The following is a 22,614-nucleotide window of genomic DNA, read 5'->3' on the forward strand; positions in this document are numbered from 1 at the left end:
AACATTCAATAAGCTTGTAATAGTTTCATTTTGGGGTACTTACGTATAGGTCCTAATAAGTGAACTTATTATCTAATAGGTCCTGTGAGAAAAATTTGTCATAAAAAAAGGTCACTAATTGTAAGTTTTACGACAATTTATAAAAATCATGATAAAAAAAAATCACTAATTGTCAATTTTTAGCACGTATGTAAAAAATTGTGACAAAAAATTTATTTTTAGTGACATTTTTATTAAGACTTATTTTTAATAGGACTTGATGGGAATTAAGTCTAACTATTAGGACCTATTGGTAGTTTACCCTTTCATTTAACCCAAAGATTCACATGCTTGGAGAGTGAACTTTTAGTTGCAATGTATGTATATATATTACACAGATATCTACAACATACCCATTTATGTACATTGTATTTACTTATGAAAAAGGTAGTGATTTACAAACAGAATTTAAAACTAGAAATTCACTAGTAGAACATGGCATGCTAGTTTCTAATTATTTCATGACAAATATCCATCATAATTGTTATTATTTTCGGAAGTAATAATGACGTGTCATTCTAGTTAGAAATTCTTTTTATGAAGAAATCTTTGAAAGTATGAAACATATTGTCACTTCCAGAAAAACACCTAGATGTTATATCCATATGGTTTCCTGAATACTTCACTCACCTTCTGCGAAGTCCAAGTGACTAAACTCTTGATATTGGATTATAGAATTCCATTGGTTGGGGTTGAAGTTGTTACCTTCAGACTGGTTTGTAATACATAAATTCGATGCAATTCTGTTGTCGCCCCATTGATCATCTTTGTCAGTTACCTTCTTCTTGGGTTGGATGAAATTCTTATTCTGAGTTCCTTCAGTGGGTTGCTTTCTTTTATGTCCATTGATCGAACTGTTGAAAGGTGGGACTGAGTATTGTGAATAGTTTGTGTCAGAATAGCCTTCACAGACTGAAGTAGAGGTTTTGCTAGCTTCAAAGCTTATGCTAGAAACTGTTTCCATGGAAGACCCAATGATTAATGGTAACACCAGGCAATCTCTGTACAGAAATTCTCTGACCATTTCAAGTTTGGTATTTGTACTTGTAGAGCATGGTTCTTCACAAAGTGGTTCATTTCTATAACCAAATTGATCTTCTAAACTGTTCCTTATACTGTTTTTCTGCCGAACTCGGCAGAGTACCCAATCATCCAACTGTTAAGAAGAAAAGCATTTCGATCAATGTCTACTTAGTGTAAAAAAAAAAATAGAAAAATTATCAATATTCTTGTGCTGGTATTGAGTTGATATATGAAATGTGTACTGTGTCTGCATGTGTTATTGGAAACTCATGAGAAGAGGAGCTGCTTAGTGCTTGTTGTAGACTATGCCAATGCTAGAAGTGGCATGAAAGGTTAAGCCCTTATGTTGGATCCAGTGATTCATAAGAACATCCACTTCTTGTTAACACTCCATTTGTTTGCGCTGGTGTTTGGCATAATGGAAAATGAAAGTCAATGGAAAATGGTTCCATGGTCAACAAAAAACTGGCCTATTTGGGCAGAAAATGTTTTTCCGGACTAATGTTGTACCAATGGCACCACACTACCACCGCTACCATCACCTTCACCACCACCATCACCACTGCCGACCACCACCGCCGCCCCACCACCACCACTAATACAATCATTAGTACATTAGTTTCAAGGGTGCAGCCAAACATAGGAAAGTGTTTTCTCTGAAAGTTTTCCGCAAAAGCAAATGGAACATAAATTAAAGCTAGATATCATGCAAAATAACTTACCCTTATGCATCCTTTTCGCTTGGAAGTCAACATCATTGCTTTGGGCAATCTGTACTCCTACATGTTCCAGTCCATCTAGATTCCTCTTGGAAGGCATCCTCTATAGAACACCAGAGCTTTTTTCACTCCAATTATCCTTGCTCCACATGAACTGCGAATTGGTTTATCAGTTCCTGTAGCCTTCCAATAACTTGAAGTTTCCATCCTATTAGGCCTCACTCCGTTGGGGTACTTCTTATCCCTTGGGGTGAAGAAGTACCGTTCCTCCTTGCCAAACAAAGCTTTCCCTGTTTAAAAGAAAAAAAAAATTATTTTTCGCTTAGTAAGTTTGACCATCAAAATAATAAAAGGTGATTTCAAGAACAAAGTGTTGGGTGCAACAACACAGACTTGGTAGCTCCCAAGGGTTGCACCTGTAGAGATCTATTTCAGCAATAATAGCTGCTGGCAGTGAACTTGCGGTTGCTTTGTTTCTCAAATAGTGCACGATGAGCTCCTTGTTAGTTGGGTGGAACCTAAAACCAGGTGGAAGTTGAATATTTGAGTTGGTTTTTTTTCTCCATGGAAGAGAGCTTTGTTCTTTTTTGTTGATAGAGGAACCTAGGATGAATTAACTACTGATATTATCGAGTGAGGTCGATGTGAATTAGAGAGCACAGTGTACTGGTTATATATGGTGTACTCTCACGCAGATTAGGGCATTGATGTTGCCTAATAAAATAGGATTACGTCAATTACATGTGGTGGTTCTATGAAATAGAAAGGAAAACAACCCTTTGTCTTAACTAGTGACTTATTTGTGTGGACAATGATGGGTCTTTGTATACCATATTTAGAAGTGTGAGATAGTATTGTAGCCTCTTGCTAGAATTATGACCATTATAATGATAGTGGAGATTCAATATTGTATGAGACGGTTCAGAAAAGTTGTTGGAAAATTCGAAGATCTTCGAAGATCCTTGAAGAAGAATTCGAATTCTCTAGAAGATGATGAGAGGCATAGATTCTTCAATAGTCTCAACTAAGAACACAAAAGAAAGGAGATGATGGAGATAAGAGATTGGGTGAAGAAGAAGGCAAAGTAGTTAGAGAGAGGATAATGGCAAGGCTCTCCCATGGGTCTCCCACTTTCACTCTCAATGTTGATAATGGAGATGGGAAATTAGTTCTTTCCCAAGTGTTGTCTCTCCAAAATCCATCCCTTGTAAAGCTATGGGTGGGTGCTATTTATAGGCACCTCATGATGTAGGATGGAGCCCATGTGCAAGGCACATGGAGAATATTCTCTCTAACCACCTTGTCCGAGGAGGTGACCTCTCCGAGGATGAGGAAAACCCCGAAGAGGAGATCAACCTCTCGGCGAACCCTTCTTCTTACCCACACCTAACCAATGATCCCCAATCATCCCAAGGGGTCAGGGGTAGTCCTAGAGGACGTCCTGCCGCATAAGGGTCAGGGGTAGTTCAAGAGAATGCCCTGCTGCAAATATTGCTGAGTCTCAGGGACCCCCCTAGATCGTGTCACCCCGACCCGGGTATAGGCTAGTTTAATCGAAGAGTGAATTTATCTCCACTCACCGTCCTCGGATCGAGTCCTTTGTTCGGACTCCATCACGCCCATGGTTCTGGTGCACATATCCTGGAAAGCTCCGAGCCCGCAAGTGTTCTGAGACTCATTAACAGAGCGACTTCTAGATTGCGTCTGAATCCGTTCGAAGCCAAGTGCTTCAGATCTCTAGGTTCGTAGATCCGAACCCTTTCGAGTCCGAGTGCCTCGGATCTCTAAGCTTGCTCAATACCCTTTCGAGTTCGGGCCCGAGTAAGTCTCTAAGTCTCTAAGTTCGTGGATCCGAACCCCTTCGAGACTTAGAGTAATTCAGCACATTTGCTGGCGATAAATCTGGGCCCACCAATCTTGGACTTGCGATAAATTCGTGCCCACCAATCTTGGACTATTGGGCTTAATTAATTTAATGGGTTCAAATTAGTTCCTCTTACAAATATGAAGTCTGTTAATTGAATGGGTTGGAACATCTAAGTATAACCAATCTATGACTGATTTTGAGTTGGCGCAGCATGGAAGTAATGTGTGTGAAATGTGATGACGTGGTTAGGTTGCATTGGGCTTCCATAAATATAAAAATTGAATGGTTTGAATTATGACCAGTATAATGAACTCGTAGGGCATCATTTTTTTACAATCATGAACCGCAAAATGGTAGATTTTATGTTTTTCAGTTGATGAATATTATTTTATATATATAAAAGATTGAATATATAAATTATTATTATTTTTTGTTTGTACAAGGTTGCCGTACAAATGCTGCCCTTTGGCTCCATCCATGCCTGGTCATGACTTAGTTTTGTCCGTAAAAAATTCCAAAGGAAGAACCGTGTAAAAAAACCTGCTGTGAAGTTAAACTGGAGAAAAACAACTCTTTCAAAAACTACAAAATATTTTGATACCCAAGTTTGATTTTGCATACAAATGAAATGTACTGCGTGAGGTCAATATGTGTAGGGCTGTAAACGAATTGAGCTGTTAATGAACAATACAGCTTAGTTTGTTTAAAGCTTATTTGAGTTTGACTCATTTACTAAATAAACAATTTCAAATCAAATTTTTAGACTCAGTTTAGTATAAAGTTGAGATTGAGTAGATTCAAACTCAACTCGATTGAGCTTGTGAATATAGTTACATAAATTAATATTTATTTTTAATGATATATCAAATATATTATATTTGTTTATTTGTGTTTGGTGTGTATATAAATTTCATAACATCTTTTTGCTCTTAATGTGCATTATAGTTTAGTGTTATTTAAAAAATAAAAAAAAAAAATTCTTTTCGAACTTGAGTTTGGCTCTTTTATATAATTGAGTTGACTCGAATTGAGCTCAAGCTTAAGCTCGGGTTTATCAAGTTTGTTGCACTCATCTTGAGCTTGAGTTTGACAGATTTTTAGTAAGCCGAACTCGAATACTTCAAAATATATCTCGATTCGATTTGACTCGACTCGGTCCACTCAGACAAGAAACTTGCTGTGAGATTGTTCATACTGATGCTTCCATGTCATGTTATGTAGATCTGAACGTTGAACCCTAAGGGAGGTTTTGTTTGGGAGTCTGGAAAAGATGTTCTTTAGGTGATTGAAATCTTGGCAGCTAGCAGTCTTTCTATTGACAGAACACACAATTACTTTACTAGTAATGATGAAATTGTTTTTGAGGTTGGTTTTTTGACAAGGTTACAAGGTGCTTTTTTTTTGTTTTTGTTTTGAGGAGTGTGTTAGGTGCTATTTGGTGCAAGTTAGGATATGTTTTTCAAAGTTTGTTTGTAACGCCCTCAAAATAATACATAAAACCCATCACTTTAGACATGCATTGATATAAAAGTATTCAACCATTTCTATTCATCAGAGTAATTCTTACATCAATATTGCATGTTAACAACAAAAGCAAATGCCCTACAGGCTTACAGCTTTCCAAGTCAACACTTGGTTACACAAAACGAGAGTACTAACTCTATACAAAGTAAGCCCTTGGCTTGATATACATGTAATACAGAAAAAATAATCAAAAAGAGTCTTCAACTCCCATATCCATCCAAGCTATGTCCTTGGAGGTGGCATGCTACCTGTACCTGAAAATAATGTCCCATATAGGGTGAGCCAACGCCCAGTAGAGATATGCTAAACACAGTATGAGCAATAACTAAGACATTAGCAAATGACAAAGGTTTAATTCCCATAAGTCAATTCATAATCCATTTCCATTACATGACCACTATGTCTATGTTTCATTTCATTTTCCATTCCTATCCAATTTCCCATTTACAACAACGGCTCAGAACCTGGCCAAGAATTTTCATGAGACAGTGACTCATATTAAACGTTTATCACTACACAATAGATTAGCCTACTAGCTATATCAACATCTCAACAGATAAGCATACAAGCTGTATCCACACTTCAACAGATAAGCATATGAGCTATATCAACACTTCCATAGATAAGCATATGAGTTGTATCACCACATTATCTGACAAGCATATGAGCTGTATTAGTGGAGTCCATCCCCTATCTCCTCCCAAACAACATCCGGTTTAGAGGTCCATCCCCTATCCTCTCCTAAACCGTGGAGTACATCCCCTATCTCCTCCCATACACACAACGTATATACACATAGGTCATATACACAATCAGTCAATACATAACGTTAATGTATTCTATCAACCGTCATACTCTATGACATATCCAATTGATTAGTTTTAGTTTGCCTAATCATCATGCATTGTCTACAACAATCAAAACTACCCTCCACCGGTAGCCCATGCAATTATTTCTAAACAGATAATAAAAGCTCCAACAGATAAAATATCAATGTTTTCAAAAGTGAGCGATTTATAAATCCAGCCCCACCATTTCACAACATAATGAGCTAATTTCATTATTTCAACCTCAATTCCATAAATTCACAATTTTCCCAAATTAATTATACCAATTAATTTATACAACAAATTAGGGTTTTCTACCCAATTTCCCAATATTGACCCAATGGCCTATATATTAACAACCAACAACAACATCATTATTTTGAGACCCACAATACACATTTTAGGATCAAAATAACAAAACCCTCTTTTAACATGTTGAAACCCTAGGTCCCAAAATTACCCAACTTCAACACTTTATCAAAACAACTAAAGATCTATGTCAAAGACCATAAGAGTGAGTAGGAATCCCTACCTCAAAAGTTGACACCCAACGAAGAAGATGAAGAAAACGGAAATGCTCCAAATCCCGAGATTCTTGGATCAAAAGATAGCCCTCGACGATCAACAACCTTTTTTGTAAAGGCCAAAGGTGAAGGAACAACTCTTACTAGATCAATACCTAGAGAGAAGTCAAGGTTTTAGAGAGAGGTGCTCTCTAATGGCTTTTTCGAAAAAGTAAGAGAGAGAAAGAATGTGTAAAAGTGATTTAAAAATGCCCCACAGCCAACAGATATACAACATTCCCGCTCGAGCGGAAAACACAACGCTCGAGCGTCAAGAACAAAAACTAGGTCCACTCGAGCGCAAGAAGGCCCGCTCGAGCGCCAAGACACAAGAATAAAGCACATCCGCTCGAGCAAGAAAACCAGTCCGCTCAAGCGCAAATATCCCTCTCTCAGAACTTTCACCAAGACAGTACTACCCGCTCGAGCGCGACTCGCTTGAGCGCAGGAAACCTGCTCGAGCGTAGAAATCACACCTGTAGAAGTTTTGCAGGGACACGAAATACAGGGAGTGTGCAATCTCCGCTCGAGCGCCCGAACACCCGCTCGAGCAGACAACCAAAAACCAAACTCCGCTTGAGCGCAGAATGACCCGCTCGAGCGTAACACCCAAAACCCGGGCAACAAGGATCTAGACCAAGGCTCGACCTACCTGCTCGGAACATGCTCAACACATCCTAAAATTTGAACAAAAGGAATTAAAGGATGACAACGAGGTATACAACCACCAACTCCACGGAACCAAGGTCCGGAATACAATAAATACAGAAAGGGAAAACTGGGATCGCTATAACCTCCCCCCCTTAAAGAATTTCGTCCCCGAAATTAAACACAAGTTTTTCCAAAAACAAGTTTTCTTTATTCACAACAATATTACAACATAATATTGAACATTCCGACCCATACCGGTCAATCCCCTCTCTTTTCAAGAGACATTTCTCATTATACATAACAACCTGCATTATCAACATGCATTCCTTTGAAATTTACCATTTTCAACTCATTTTCAATGCCAAAACATATTTTTGTATTTCTAAACATCATTAACATATACAATGTTAAAATCAACTTCCATCATAAGGCAAGTTCTACAGCATACTTCCATAAATCAAAACATATACCATGTTTTACAACTTAAGACATATATAATGCTCTTAAAGTTCCACAATATTACAAAATTTCAATACATGGTTACACATCAACAAACAAGTCCGAATAATTCTCACGGACATCCGCCTCACGTTCCCAAGTGGCTTCCTCCACTCCGTGATGCTTCCACAAAACCTTCACCAAGGGAATGGTCTTGCCTCGCAAGACTTGATCCCGCCTATCCAAGACCCGAACCGGTCTCTCCTTATACGAGGCATCCTCATCTACCTCTAAGTCGGTCCAATCTAACACATAGGGCGGATCTGGCTCATACTTCCGAAGCATACTAACAAGAAAGACGTCATGAATCCCGGACAACGGTGGTGGCAAAGCCAAACGATAAGCAACTTGCCCAATCCTCTCAAGGATCTCGAAGGGACCGATAAACCGAGGGGATAACTTCCCACTCTTCCCAAACCTCATGAAACCTCGCCTAGGTGATATTTTCAAGAAAACATGATCACCTACCTCAAACGCCAAAGGCCTCCTCCTACGGTCAGCATAACTCTTTTGGCGACTCTGGGCTGTAACAAGCCTCCTACGGATAAGCTCAACTTTCTCCGCCGTCTCCCTAACCAACTCTGGACCCAACAAAGGTGCATCACCCACCTCGGCCCAACAAACTAGAGACCTACACGGTTGGCCATACAAGGCCTCAAACGGTGCCATACCGATACTTGACTGAAAGCTGTTGTTGTAGGCAAACTCCACCAAGGGCAAGTGCCTCTCCCATGTCCCACTAAAGTCAAGGACACAACCTCGAAGCATATCCTCAAGGATCTTAATAGTACGCTCGGACTGCCCGTCAGTCTAAGGATGATAAGCCGTACTGAAAGTCAACTTAGTACCCAAGGCACTCTGCAAACTCTGCCACAACCTAGCAGTAAAACGAGGGTCTTTATCTGAGACGATCGTCACTGGGATCCCGTACAATCTCACTATGTCCCGAATATACAAATCGGCAAGATGATCAATCGAATCCCTCGCGCGCATGGGAATGAAGTGCGCCGACTCAGTCAACCGGTCTACAACCACCCAAATAGCATCACTACCCCGCTGAGTCCTCGGAAGGCCTACAACGAAGTCCATAGTGACATGCTCCCACTTCCACTCGGCAATAGGCAAGGGTTGCAACAAACCCGCTGGCCTCTGATGTTCGGCCTTCACTTGCTGACAAGTGAAGCACTTAGACACGAAAACTGCCACATCCCTCTTCATACCCCGCCACCAAAACTGGCGACCCAAATCACGAAACATCTTAGTGCCTCCCGGCTGCACCGCAAGACGTGAATAGTGAAACTCTCGGAGTACCTCCTCTCGGGAAGACTCCGACACAAACAAACGGTCTCGGTATCTCACACTCAGGTCGGGATACACCGTCAAACCCTTCTCAACCTTCCCACTGGAGATCTTCTCTCGGAGGGATTCTACCTCAAGGTCACCTCTCTGTGCCTCTAACACTCGAGTCACAAGTGTAGGTTATGCAACAACAGAAAACAAGGTCGTAGCCTCAACAGATTCGCCCAGAAGCAAATCAAACTCGCCAAGTGCCCCCAACATCTCCTATTCCTGGATGGCTATACAAGCTACATCACTAATGGATTTCCTACTAAGGGCATCGGCCACAACATTGGCCTTTCCCGAGTAATAGTGCAACTCAAAATCGTAGTCCTCAATGAACTCCATCCATCTTCTCTGCCTCAAATTCAAGTCTCTCTGTGTAAACTGATACTTCAAACTTTTATGGTCCAAGAACACCACGAACCTCTCACCATAAAGGTAGTGCCTCCAAATCTTAAAGGTAAAAATCACTGCTGCTAGTTCTAGGTCATGTGTAGGGTAATTCTTCTCATGTATTTTCAACTGACGTGAGCCATAAGCTACCACTTTCCCCTCTTGCATCAACACACAACACAAACCCTTTCGTGCGGCGTCACAATAGACTGCATAACCCATCCCTCTCTCCGGAATAATCAACACCGAATCGGTGGTCAATCTAACCTTCAATTCTTAGAACAACTTTTCACACGTCTCACTCCATACGAATTTGACTCCCTTCCGAGTCAGTCTAGTCAACGGCGAGGCTAACCTGGAGAAATCCTTCACGAACGGACGGTAATACCCGACTAATCCCAGAAAACTGCGGATCTCGAAAATGCTCTTAGACTGTGCCCAATCTTCCACTGCCTCTACCTTGGATGTATCAACAGACACCCCTTCCCCAAATACCACATGGCCTAAGAATTTGACTTCTCCTAGCCAGAACTCACACTTCCCAAACTTGGCATACAGCCTATGGGCTCTAACCAACTCAAGCACCACTCTCAAGTGTTCCTGATGCTCCTCCTCTGAAGGCGAATAGATAAGAATGTCGTCCACGAAAACGACCACAAATCGATCTAAGAATTCTCGGAAGATCCGGTTCATCAAATCCATAAAGACTGCCGGTGCATTGGTAAGCCCAAATGGCATCACCAGAAACTCATAATGGCCATACCGCGTACGGAATGTCGTCTTCGGAATATCCTCCTCCCTGACCCTCAACTGGTGGTAACCCGATCTCAAGTCTATCTTAGAGAAACAACGGGAATCCTTCAACTGGTGAAACAGACCATCTATACGGGGCATAGGGAACTTATTCTTAACCGTAGCCCGATTCAACTTCCGATAATCGATACACAATCTCAAGGCACCATCTTTCTTTTTACCAAAGAGGGTCGGTGCTCCCCATGATGAAACACTAGGGCGAACAAAACCTTTATCTAACAATTCTTGGAGCTGAATCTTCAACTCACTCAACTCGGCTGGGGCAAAATGATAAGGTGCCATAGAAATCGGCGTCGTGCCGGGCACTAAATCAATAGAGAACTCTATCTCTCGGTGAGGTGGCAAACTAACGAGATCCTCGGGAAAAACATCCGAATACTCACAAACCACCCTCGGCAATACAGTCTGGGTCTCATCACACTAACCACTCATAAAGCTAGCAAGTAGACCACTAAGCTCACCCCGCCCTCGCGGATCATACATCGGTGGTAACACACTACCAACCCGATCCCTCAAGAAATGGAAACATTCCCCGCTTAAGGTCAAATTGTGACCCTCTGGCGGTAGTAGTCAATAACAGCCCGGTATGACGATAGCCAGTCCATACCCAAAATAACATCAAAACCCTTCATGGGCATAACGACGAAGTGAAATGGAAGCCTGCGGTCGGCGACCTCTATATCACAACCCCTACATCCGTGTTTCAAAATCAATTCACCCCCCAACAGGTGATACTACACAAATAGGAGATGCTAATAGTGCTAACTCCAACTCCAACACAGATGCAAATGCAGCAGATACAAAAGAATGAGACGCACCCGTATCAATCAATACGCTGGCAACCGAGTTGCAAAACAGAAAAGTACCTCTCACCACTGATGGAGCCGGTACTAGGTCCTGCGCGGTAACAGCATACACGCGCCCTGTAGGCCCCTGATCAATCTGCTCACCTCTAGGAGCAGAAGACTACTGCACTGACTGGGATGACGAAGCTCCCGGATTGGCCCTCGAGGCCTGCATAGACTGAGCTGGCTGATAACTCTGTGTCTTCCTAGAACTAGACGCTCCCGAAGTGTCACTCAACTGTGGGCAATACCTCTTTAGGTGCCCAGGTTGACCACACTGATAGCAAGACAAAGGCTGGCCCCTGCCCTGACTGTGGCCCTAAGGTATAGCTGAAGAAGAAGCAGCTCGCTGACCCCCTCCCTTCTGCGGGCAAACCGAAGACTTGTGACCCAGCTGGCCACATGCAAAACAAGTCAAGCCCCCCTGACTGCCTCTCCTAGAACCTACACTCGGCACTGGGAAGGTCGATCTAGCCAAACCACCCTGAGACTGCTGAGGGTTAGAACTCCTCTGTCTCCTTCCATCACTCTGACCATCTTGGCTCCTCTTGGAGCCTCTCTGCCCTTCCTCCTCCTCCTGCTTCATAAGCTCCATATGAGCTGCAGCATCCACCAAACGTCTATACTCCCGGATAAACGACCCTCCAACCCTCAACTTGAGTCCACGCCTCAGCTTCCGCTCAAACTCAAAGCAACGGCGTTCCTCGGACGCCACAAGTTCAGGTGCAAACCTGGACAGACTAGTAAAAGTAGCCTCGAATTCAGCCACTGACAAACCCTGCTTAAGCTGGCAAAACTGTTCTCTCAGCTTCTCCCGAGCTGCTGAAGACAAAAACTTCCCCTGGAAGGCATCCACAAAAGCCCCCCACGCACCATCAACACTGCCCTTCTCGTACTTCCACCATTGACCCGCATCTCCCTTTAGTTTGAAGGATGCCAAGGTCACCTTTAAAGCTTCGTCCTCGATGCCAAGCATCTCGAACGTCTTCTCCATCTGTTCCAACCACTCGTCCGCCTTAAGTGGCTCTTTCGGATCCCCAACAAATTCGTCTGGGTTAGACCGGAAAAACTGCCTCTTTAAGAAAGAAGGTCCTGCCTCAGCAACCTGATTCTCAGCTCTGAGAATACCCAAAGCTCCCGCTATCTCTCAGGCCAAGGCGCCCATAGCCTGCTGACCCGCTGGCTCGGCCACATTGGCCTGACCAACTCCCTCCTGCTGTGCTGGAATATCATCCGGTAAAGGCATCTCCTACCTACCACGCCTGCCACGCCTACCACGTTCTCGTCCTGACATCCTAATAAAGGTAACCAAGACTATTAGCACATCCACAAATGTGCCGAAACTATAACACTCACGTCCTAATGCATGGACAACTGTAATTCACTCCACGTAAGCACATAATCACGTGAGCAATTACGAATTTCGTTTCCGGATGATGATAGTCCCGAGGCGTTACTAGAGTTCCGGTTAGAAACAGCATTGATCAAGTGCTTTTCCAACAAGACTCCCAGAAACCCAAGGATCCAATCAACATCCTAGAAACTACATTCCATACCCACATAGTCACATAAGCATGTTATCAATTAAATATATATAGCATATGACACTACATCTAAGTCTCTACCAAGCGAGACAAACCCATTGTGATACTTATCACTTCCCACGTACCCAAAGTATTCGAATCCGGTATGCTCTGCTACCAAGTTGTAACGCCCTCAAAATAATACATAAAACCCATCACTTTAGACATGCATTGATATAAAAGTATTCAACCATTTCTATTCATCAGAGTAATTCTTACATCAGTATTACATGTTAACAACAAAAGCAAATGCCCTAAAGGCTTACAGCTTTCCAAGTCAACACTTGGTTACACAAAAGGAGAGTACTAACTCTATACATGTTAACAACAAAAGCAAATACCCTACAGGCTTACAGCTTTCCAAGTCAACACTTGGTTACACAAAAGGAGAGTACTAACTCTATACAAAGTAAGCCCTTGGCTTGATATACTTGTAATAGAGACAAAATAATCAAACAGAGTCTTCAACTCCCATATCCATCTAAGATATGTCCTTGGAGGTGGCATGCTACCTGTACCTAAAAATAATATCCCATATAGGGTGAGCCAACGCCCAATAGAGATATGCTAAACACAGTATGAGCAATAACTAAGACATTAGCAAATGACAAAGGTTTAATTCCCATAAGTCAATTCATAATCCATTTCCATTACATGATCACTATGTCCATGTTTCATTTCATTTTCCATTCCTATCCAATTTCCCATTTACAACAACGGCTCGGAACCTGGCCAAGAATTTTCATGAGACAGTGACTCATAATAAACGTTTCTCACTACACAATATATTAGCCTACTAGCTATATCAACATCTCAACAGATAAGCATACAAGTTGTATCCACACTTCAACAGATAAGCATATGAGCCATATCAACACTTCCATAGATAAGCATATGAGCTGTAACACCACATTATCTGACAAGCATATGAGCTGTATTAGTGGAGTCCATCCCCTATCTCCTCCAAAACAACATCCGGTTTAGAGGTCCATCCCCTATCTTCCCCTAAACCGTGGAGTACATCCCCTATCTCCTCCCATACACACAACGTATATACACATAGGTCATATACACAATCAGTCAATACATAACGTTAATGTATTCTATCAACCGTCATACTCTATGACATATCCAATTGATTAGTTTTAGTTTGCCTAATCATCATGCATTGTCTACAACAATCAAAACTACCCTCCACGGGTAGCCCAAGCAATTATTTCTAAACAGATAATAAAAGCTCCAACAGATAAAATATCAATGTTTTCAAAAGTGAGCGATTTATAAATCCAACTCCACCATTTCACAACATAATGAGCTAATTTCATTATTTCAACCTCAATTCCATAAATTCACAATTTTCCCAAATTAATTATACCAATTAATTTATACAACAAATTAGGGTTTTCTACCCCATTTCCCAATATTGACCCAATGGCCTATATATTAACGACCAACAACAACATCATTATTTTGAAACCCACAATACACATTTTAGGATCAAAATAACAAAACCCTCTTTTAACATGTTGAAACCCTAGGTCCCAAAATTACCTAACTTCAACACTTTATCAAAACAACTAAAGATCTATGTCAAAGACCATAAGAGTGAGTAGGAATCCCTACCTCAAAAGTTGACACCCAACGAAGAAGATGAAGAAAACAGAAATGCTCCAAATCCCGAGATTCTTGGATCAAAAGATAGCCCTCGACGATCAACAACCTTTTTTGTAAAGGCCAAAGGTGAAGGAACAACTCTTACTAGATCAATACCTAGAGAGAAGGCAAGGTTTTAGAGAGAGGTGCTCTCTAATGGCTTTTTCAGAAAAGTAAGAGAGAGAAAGAATGTGTAAAAGTGATTTAAAAATGCCCCATAGCCAACTGATATACAACATTCCCGCTCGAGCGGAAAACACATCGCTCGAGCGTCAAGAACAAAAACTAGGTCCGCTAGAGCGCAAGAAGGCCCGCTCGAGCGCCAAGACACAAGAATAAAGCACATCCGCTTGAGCGAGAAAACCAGTCCGCTCGAGCGCAAATATCCCTCTCCCAGAATTTTCACCAAGACAGTACTACCCGTTCGAGCGCCAACAAACCCGCTCGAGCGCGACTCGCTCGAGCGTAGGAAACCTACTCGAGGGCAGAAATCACACCTGCAGAAGTTTTGTAGGGACACAAAATACAGGGAGTGTGCAATCTCCGCTCGAGCGCCAGAACACCCGCTCGAGCGGACAACCAAAAACCAAACTCCGCTTGAGCGCAGAATGACCCGCTCGAGCATAACACCAAAAACCCGGGCAACAAGGATCTAGACCAAGGCTCGACCTACCTGCTCGGAACATGCTCAACACATCATAAAATTTGAACAAAAGGAATTAAAGGATGACAACAAGGTATACAACCACCAACTCCACAGAACCAAGGTCCGGAATACAGCAAATACAGAAAGGGAAAACTAGGATCGCTATATTGTTGGTGTTTGGTGCAATTTTGCTAATAAATTGTGAGGTAAAAAATATTTTAAAAAGATAAAAAAAAAAAAAAAAAATTGAAGCCGAGTACGGATTGTTTTTAGCTTCTACCTTTATATTTGTAAACCAACAAATTATAGTAAAATCTATTGTTTGACAAAATAAAGAAAAATAAATGCCTTTAATGTATACATACATATATATATATATATATATATATGTTTGGACAATTACAAAAGAAATCCCAAGATTTGAATCTTTTAACAAAATAAATCATGAGTTTTCAATTTTATCAATTTAAACATTAATTTTTTAATTTGTTTTTAATCTAAACCATTCATCTATTTTTATTAAGTAAAATCAATGGAAAAAAAAATACTTTAGTCATTAAACTCAATATAAGTATACATAAAATGTCTAAAATATTATTTTTGTAGTTGCTTTTACTTAATAAAAGTAGACAAATGGTTTAGATTGAAAATAAATCAAAAGTTTAGGGTTTCAATTGACAAAATTAAAAATTTAGGGTTTATTTTGATATAAGTATCCCTTCTTTATTATTTATTTATTTTATTTTTTGTGGTAATGCATTAATTTATATTTATTTTTTTTTTATTTTTTGTGGTAATGCATTAATTTATAGTTTAAATCTGGTTTTTACTGAGCCCGCCCCAGTTTTGATGTGTAATTGTGTTACCTTTTGAATAAGAGATGTCAAATGGGTTTCTCACTTGCAAGGAAATCTTCTGGACTGGGCTATTACTAAGAACTATAGGTGAAAAATGGATCATCAATGTTATGGTCCCAGACTTATCAGCGTATATTTTTTTAATGTCGTATGTGTGTGACAGATATTGAATTGATGTAGTGTGGGGTCTACTTATAAATGAATTTGAGCCATAGATTGATGTTTCTAGATAAAATTCAAGATACAAATTATGAATTCATAGTATTACTGAAAATGGATAGGTATAGGGCTGAGCATGGTTCAGACTAAATCACTATTTACAATTTTATGAAATTTAGAATCAAACTGAATTCTGAAAATTTTGGAACTAAGGTACTATTTGATATAAATTAAATAAGTGTATTTATTTAGATTATATAACCTCTTTACTTTTCTACATATTTTTTTGTAAAAAGTCAAAAAGTATATCTATTTAAATCATTTCAAACAATCCCTAAATCAAATTGAACTTAAAATATGTAATTTGCTTAAGTTTGGAACAACGGTTTTTATCTACTTTGTTATTATTTACAATATGATTACAATACACTCAAAACATAAAACAATATGTCATAATTTTACAAACACCAATTGTTTAAAGGAAAATTTGGTCAAAACTCGCTCATAATAAAATTTTCATACATTAAGGACAAGTACAAATTTTTTTTTGGAAAAGTCCATTACACATCATTATTATCAAAATTATCATTAGTGAGTAATTTAATAATTTAAATTTTAAATTCCTATTTAAAAAAAAAATTAAATTTTAAACTAATATAACTTTTGATTTAGACATCGCTTTTTAAAAAAATTAATATTTTCAAAATTCTCTCATCAAGATCTATTAAATAAGATTATAAAATTCTTTTAAAAAATTAATAAAATTTTTACCATTAAAATTAACGTCAACTATAAAATTTCACTCTATCTCATAGTAAAACTTTTTTGTGAATTAGAGTAAAATTTTATTATAAAATTTATATTTTATTTTGTATTATCTTCAGGACTAAATTGATTCAAATTTAATATTTTAATGATTTAATTGACAAAACCAAGACTTTAGGAATTTAAACGAAAAAGATGTTAAATTATAAGGACTATAACTATAGAGTAATATCAACCTGTGTAACACCCTCAAAATAACACATAAAATCCATCACTTTAGACATACATTGATACAAAAGAATTCAACCATTTCTATTCATCAGAGTAGTTCTTATAACAATATTACATGTTAACAACAAAAGCAAATGTCCTACAAGCTTACAGCTTTCCAAGTCAACACTTGGTTACACAAAAGAAGAGTACTAACTCTATACAAGTAAGCCCTTGGCTTGATATACATGTAATACAAACAAAATAATCAAAAAGAGTCTTTAACTCCCATATCCACCCAAGCTATGTCCTTGGAGGTGGCATGCTACCTGTACCTGAAAATAATGTCCCATATAGGGTGAGCCAATGCCCAGTAGAGATATGCTAAACACAGTATGAGCAATAACTAAGACATTAGCAAATGACAAAGGTTTAATTCCCATAAATCAATTCATAACCCATTTCCATTACATGACCACTATGTCCATGTTTCATATCATTTTCCATTCCTATCCAATTTCCCATTTACAAGAACGGCTCAGAACCTGGCCAACAATTTTCAGGAGACAGTGACTCATATTAAACTTTTCTCATTACACAATAGATAAGCTTACTACCTATATCAACATCTCAACAGATAAGCATACAAGCTGTATCCACACTTCAACAGATAAGCATATGAGCTATATCAATACTTCCATAGATAAGCATATGAGCTATATCAACACTTTCATAGATAAACATATGAGCTGTATCACTACATTATCTGACAAGCATATGAGCTGTATCAGTGGAGTCCATCCCCTATCTCCTCCCAAACAACATCCGGTTTAGAGGTCCACCTCCTATATTTCCCTAAACGGTGGAGTACATTCCCTATCTCCTCACACACACATAACGTATATACACATAGGTCATATACACAATCAATCAATAGATAACGTTAATGTATTCTATCAACTGTCATACTCTATGACATATCCAATTGACTAGTTTTAGTTTTCCTAATCATCATACATTGTCTACAACAATCAAAACTACCCTCCACCGGTAGCCCAAGCAATTATTTCTAAACAGATAATAAAAGCTCCAACAGATAAAATATCAATGTTTCCAAAAGTGAGCGATTTATAAATCCAGCTCCACCATTTCACAACATAATGAGCCAATTTCATTATTTCCAACTCAATTCCATAAATCCACAATTTTTCCAAATTAATTATACCAATTAATTTATACAACAAATTAGGATTTTCTACCCCATTTCCCAATATTGACCCAATGGCCTATATATCAACAACCAACAACAACATCATTATTTTGAAACCCACAATACACATTTTAGGATCAAAATAACAAAACCCTCTTTTAACATTTTGAAACCCTAGGTCCCAAAATTACCCAACTTCAACACTTTATCAAAACAACCGAAGATCTATGTCAAAGACCATAAGAGTGACTAGGAATCCCTACCTCAAAAGTTGACACCCAACGAAGAGGATGAAGGAAACGGAAATGCTCCAAATCTCGAGATTCTTAGATCAAAAGATAGCCCTCGATGATCAACAACTTTTTTGTAAAGGCCAAAGGTGAGGAAACAACTCTTACTAGATCAATACCTAGAGAGAAGGCAAGGTTTTAGAGAGAGAGACTCTCAAATGGCGTTTTTGAAAAGTAAGAGAGAGAGTGAGGATGTAAAAAGTGCTTTAGAAATGCCCAACTGCCTTCTGATAGACGACATTCCCGCTCAAGCGGAAAACACAACGCTCGAGCGTCAAGCACAAAAATCTGGACACGCTTGAGCACAAGAAGGCCCGCTCGAGCACCAAGACACAAGAATAAAGTACATCCGCTCGAGCGAGAAAACCAGTCCGCTCGAGCACAAATTTCCCTCTCCCAGAACTTTCACCAAGACAGTACTACCCGCTTGAGCGCCAACAAACTCGCTCGAGCGCAACCCGTTCGAGCGCAAGAAACCCGCTCGAGCGGAGAAATCACACCTGCAGAAGTTTTGTAGGGACCCAAAATACTGGGAGCGTGCAATCTCCGCTCGAGTGCCAGAACACCCACTCGAGCGGACAGCCAAAAACCAAACTCCGCTCGAGCGCAGAATGACCTGCTCGAGCGTAACACCAAAAACCTGGGCAACAAGGATTTAGACTAAGGCTCGACCTACCAGCTCGAAAGATGCTCAACACATCCTAAAATTCAAACGAAAAGAATTAAAGGGTGACAACGAGGTATACAACCACCAACTCCACAGAACCAAGGTCCGGAGTACAGCAAATACAGAAAGGGAAAACTGAGATCACTATAACCTCCCCCCCTTAAAGAATGTCGTCCCCGAAATTAAATACAAGTTTTCAAAAACAAGTTTTCTCCATTCCTCCACGATATTTCAACAAAATATTAAACAATCCGACCCATTACCGATCAATCCCATCTCTTTTCAAGAGCCATTTCACATTATACATAACAACCTGCATTATCAACATGCATTCCTCTGAAATTTACCAATTCCAACTCATTTTCAATGCCAAAACATCATTAACATATACAATGTTAAAATCAACTTCCATCACAAGGCAAGTTCTACAGCATACTTCCATAAATCAAAACATATATTATGTTTTATAACTTAAGACATATATAATGCTCTTAAAGTTCCACAATATTACAGAATTTCAATACATGATTACACATCAACAAACAAGTCCGGATAATTCTCACGGACATCTGCCTCACGTTCCCAAGTGGCTTCCTCCACTCCGTGATGCTTCCACAAAACCTTCACCAAGGGAATGGTCTTACCTCGCAAGACTTAATCCCGCCTATCCAAGACCCGAACCGGTCTCGCCTTATACGAGGCACCCTCATCTACCTCTAAGTCTGTCCAATCCAACACATGGGACGGATCCGGCTCGTACTTCTGGAGCATACTAACGTGAAATATGTCATGCACCCCAGACAACTACGGTGGCAAAGCCAAACGATAAGCAACTTCCCCAATCCTCTCAAGGATCTCTAACGGACCAATAAACCGAGGGGATAACTTCCCACTCTTCCCAAACCTCATGAAACCTCGCCTAGGTGATATTTTCAAGAAAACATGATCACCTATCTCGAACGCCAAAGGCTTCCTCCTACTGTCGGCATAACTCTTTTGGCGACTCTAGGCTGTAACAAGCCCCCTACGGATAAGCTTAACTTTCTCCGTCGTCTCCCTAACCAACTCCGGACCCAACAATGGTGCATCACCCACCTCGGCCCAACAAACTGGAGACCTACACGGTCGGCCATACAAGGCCTCAAACGGTGCCATACCGATGCTAGACTGGAAACTGTTGTCGTAGGCAAACTCTACCAAGGGCAAGTGCCTCTCCCACGTCCCACTAAAGTCAAGGACACAACCTCAAAGCATATCCTCAAGGATCTGAATAATACGCTCGGACTGCCCGTCAGTCTGAGGATGATAAGCCGTACGGAAGGTCAACTTAGTACCCAAGGCACTCTGCAAACTCTGCCATAACCTTGCAGTAAAATGAGGGTCTCTATCTGAGACGATCGTCACGGGACCCCGTGCAATCTCACTATGTCCCGAATATATAAGTCAGCAAGATGATCTACCGAATCTCTCACGCGCATAGGAATGAAGTGCGCCGACTTAGTCAACCGGTCTACAACCACCCAAATAGCATCACTACCCCGCTGAGTCCTCGGAAGACCTACAACAAAGTCCATAGTGACATGCTCCCACTTCCATTCGGCAATAGGCAAGGGTTGCAACAAACCCGTTGGCCTCTGATGCTCGGCCTTCACTTGCTGACAAATAAGGCATTTAGACACGAAAACTGCCACATCCCTCTTCATACCCCGCCACCAAAACTGGCGACCCAAATCACGATACATCTTAGTGCCTCCCGGGTGCACCACAAGATGTGAATGGTGAAACTCTCGGAGTACCTCCTCCCGGCAAGACTCCGGCATAAACAAACGGCCTCGGTATCTCACACTCAGGTTGGGATACACCGTCAAGCCCTTCTCAACCCTCCCACCGGAGATCTTCTCTCGAAGGGATTCTACCTCAAGGTCACCTCTCTGTGCCTCTAACACTCGAGTCACAAGTGTAGGTTGTGCAACAAAAGAAAACAAGGCCGCAGCCTCAACAGATTCACCCAGAAGCAAATCAAACTCGCGAAGTGCCCCCAACATCTCCCATTCCCGGATGGCTATACAAGTTACATTACTAATGGATTTCCTACTAAGGGCATCGGCCACAACATTGGCCTTTCCCGGGTGATAGTGCAACTCAAAATCGTAGTCCTCAATGAACTCCATCCACCTTCTCTGCCTCAAATTCAAGTCTCTCTGTGTAAACAGATACTTCAAACTCTTATGGTCCGAGAACACCTCGAACCTCTCACCATAAAGGTAGTGCCTCCAAATCTTCAAGGCAAAAATCACTGCTGCTAACTCTAGGACATGTGTAGGGTAATTCTTCTCTTGTATTTTCAACTGACGTGAGCCATAAGCTACCACTTTCCCCTCTTGCATTAACACACAACCCAAACCCTCTCGTGAGGCATCACAATAGACTGCATAACCCATCCCTCTCTCCGAAATAATCAACACCGAAGCGGTGGTCAATCTCACCTTCAACTCTTTGAACGACTTTTCACAAGTCTCACTCGATACGAATTTGACTCCCTCCCGAGTCAGTCTAGTCAACGGCGAAGCTAACCTAGAGAAATCCTTCACAAACCGACGGTAATACCCAGCTAATCCCAGAAAATTGCAGATCTCAAAAACGCTCTTAGGCTGTGCCCAATCTTGCACTGCCTCTACCTTGGATGTATCAACAGACACCCCTTCCCCGGATACCACATGGCCTAAGAATTTGACTTCTCCTAGCCAGAACTCACACTTCCCAAACTTGGCATACAGCCTATGGGCTCTAAGCAATTCAAGCACCACTCTCAAGTGTTCTTCGTGCTCTTCCTCTAAAGGCGAATAAATCAGAATGTCGTCCACGAAAATGACTACAAAACGATCTAAGAATTTTCGGAATATCCAGTTCATCAAATCCATAAAGACTGCTGGTGCGTTGGTGAGCCCAAACGGCATCACCAGAAACTCATAGTGGCTATACCGCGTACGGAATGCCGTCTTCGGAATATCCTCCTCCCTGACGCTCAACTGGTGGTAACCTGATCTCAAGTCTATCTTAGAGAAACAACGAGAACCCTTCAACTGGTCAAACAAATCATCTATACGGGGCATAGGGTACTTATTCTTAACCATAGCCCGATTCAACTTTCGGTGGTCGATACACAATCTCAAGGCACCATATTTCTTCTTAGCAAAGAGGGTCGGTGCTCCCCATGGCGAAACACTAGGGCGAACAAAACCCTTATCTAACAACTCCTGGAGCTGAATCTTCAACTCACTCAACTCGGCTGGGGAAAAATGATAAGGTGCCATAGAAATCGGCGCCGTGCCGGGCACTAAATCAATAGAGAACTCTATCTCTCGGTGAGGTGGCAAACTAACGAGATCCTCGGGAAAAACATCCGAATACTCACAAACCACCCTCGGCAATAAAATCTAGGTCTCATCGCACTCACCACTCATAAAGCTA

General features: G+C 40.7%; 1 protein-coding gene across 1 annotated transcript; it reads right to left on the bottom strand.

Annotated features, from left to right (window-relative positions):
• Positions 1-661: 661 nt before the first annotated feature.
• LOC114266287 (NAC transcription factor 29-like) lies at positions 662-2,614 on the bottom strand. Its single transcript, XM_082890124.1, is given in 4 exon segments — positions 662-1,195; positions 1,785-2,071; positions 2,175-2,384; positions 2,578-2,614. Coding segments are annotated over 4 exon segments (1,068 nt in total).
• Between the last annotated feature and the right edge of the window lie 20,000 nt (positions 2,615-22,614).

This window comes from Camellia sinensis, chromosome 10, assembly GCF_055761805.1.
Source record: "Camellia sinensis isolate YWXY chromosome 10, ASM5576180v1, whole genome shotgun sequence".
Classification (NCBI taxonomy): Eukaryota; Viridiplantae; Streptophyta; class Magnoliopsida; order Ericales; family Theaceae; genus Camellia; species Camellia sinensis.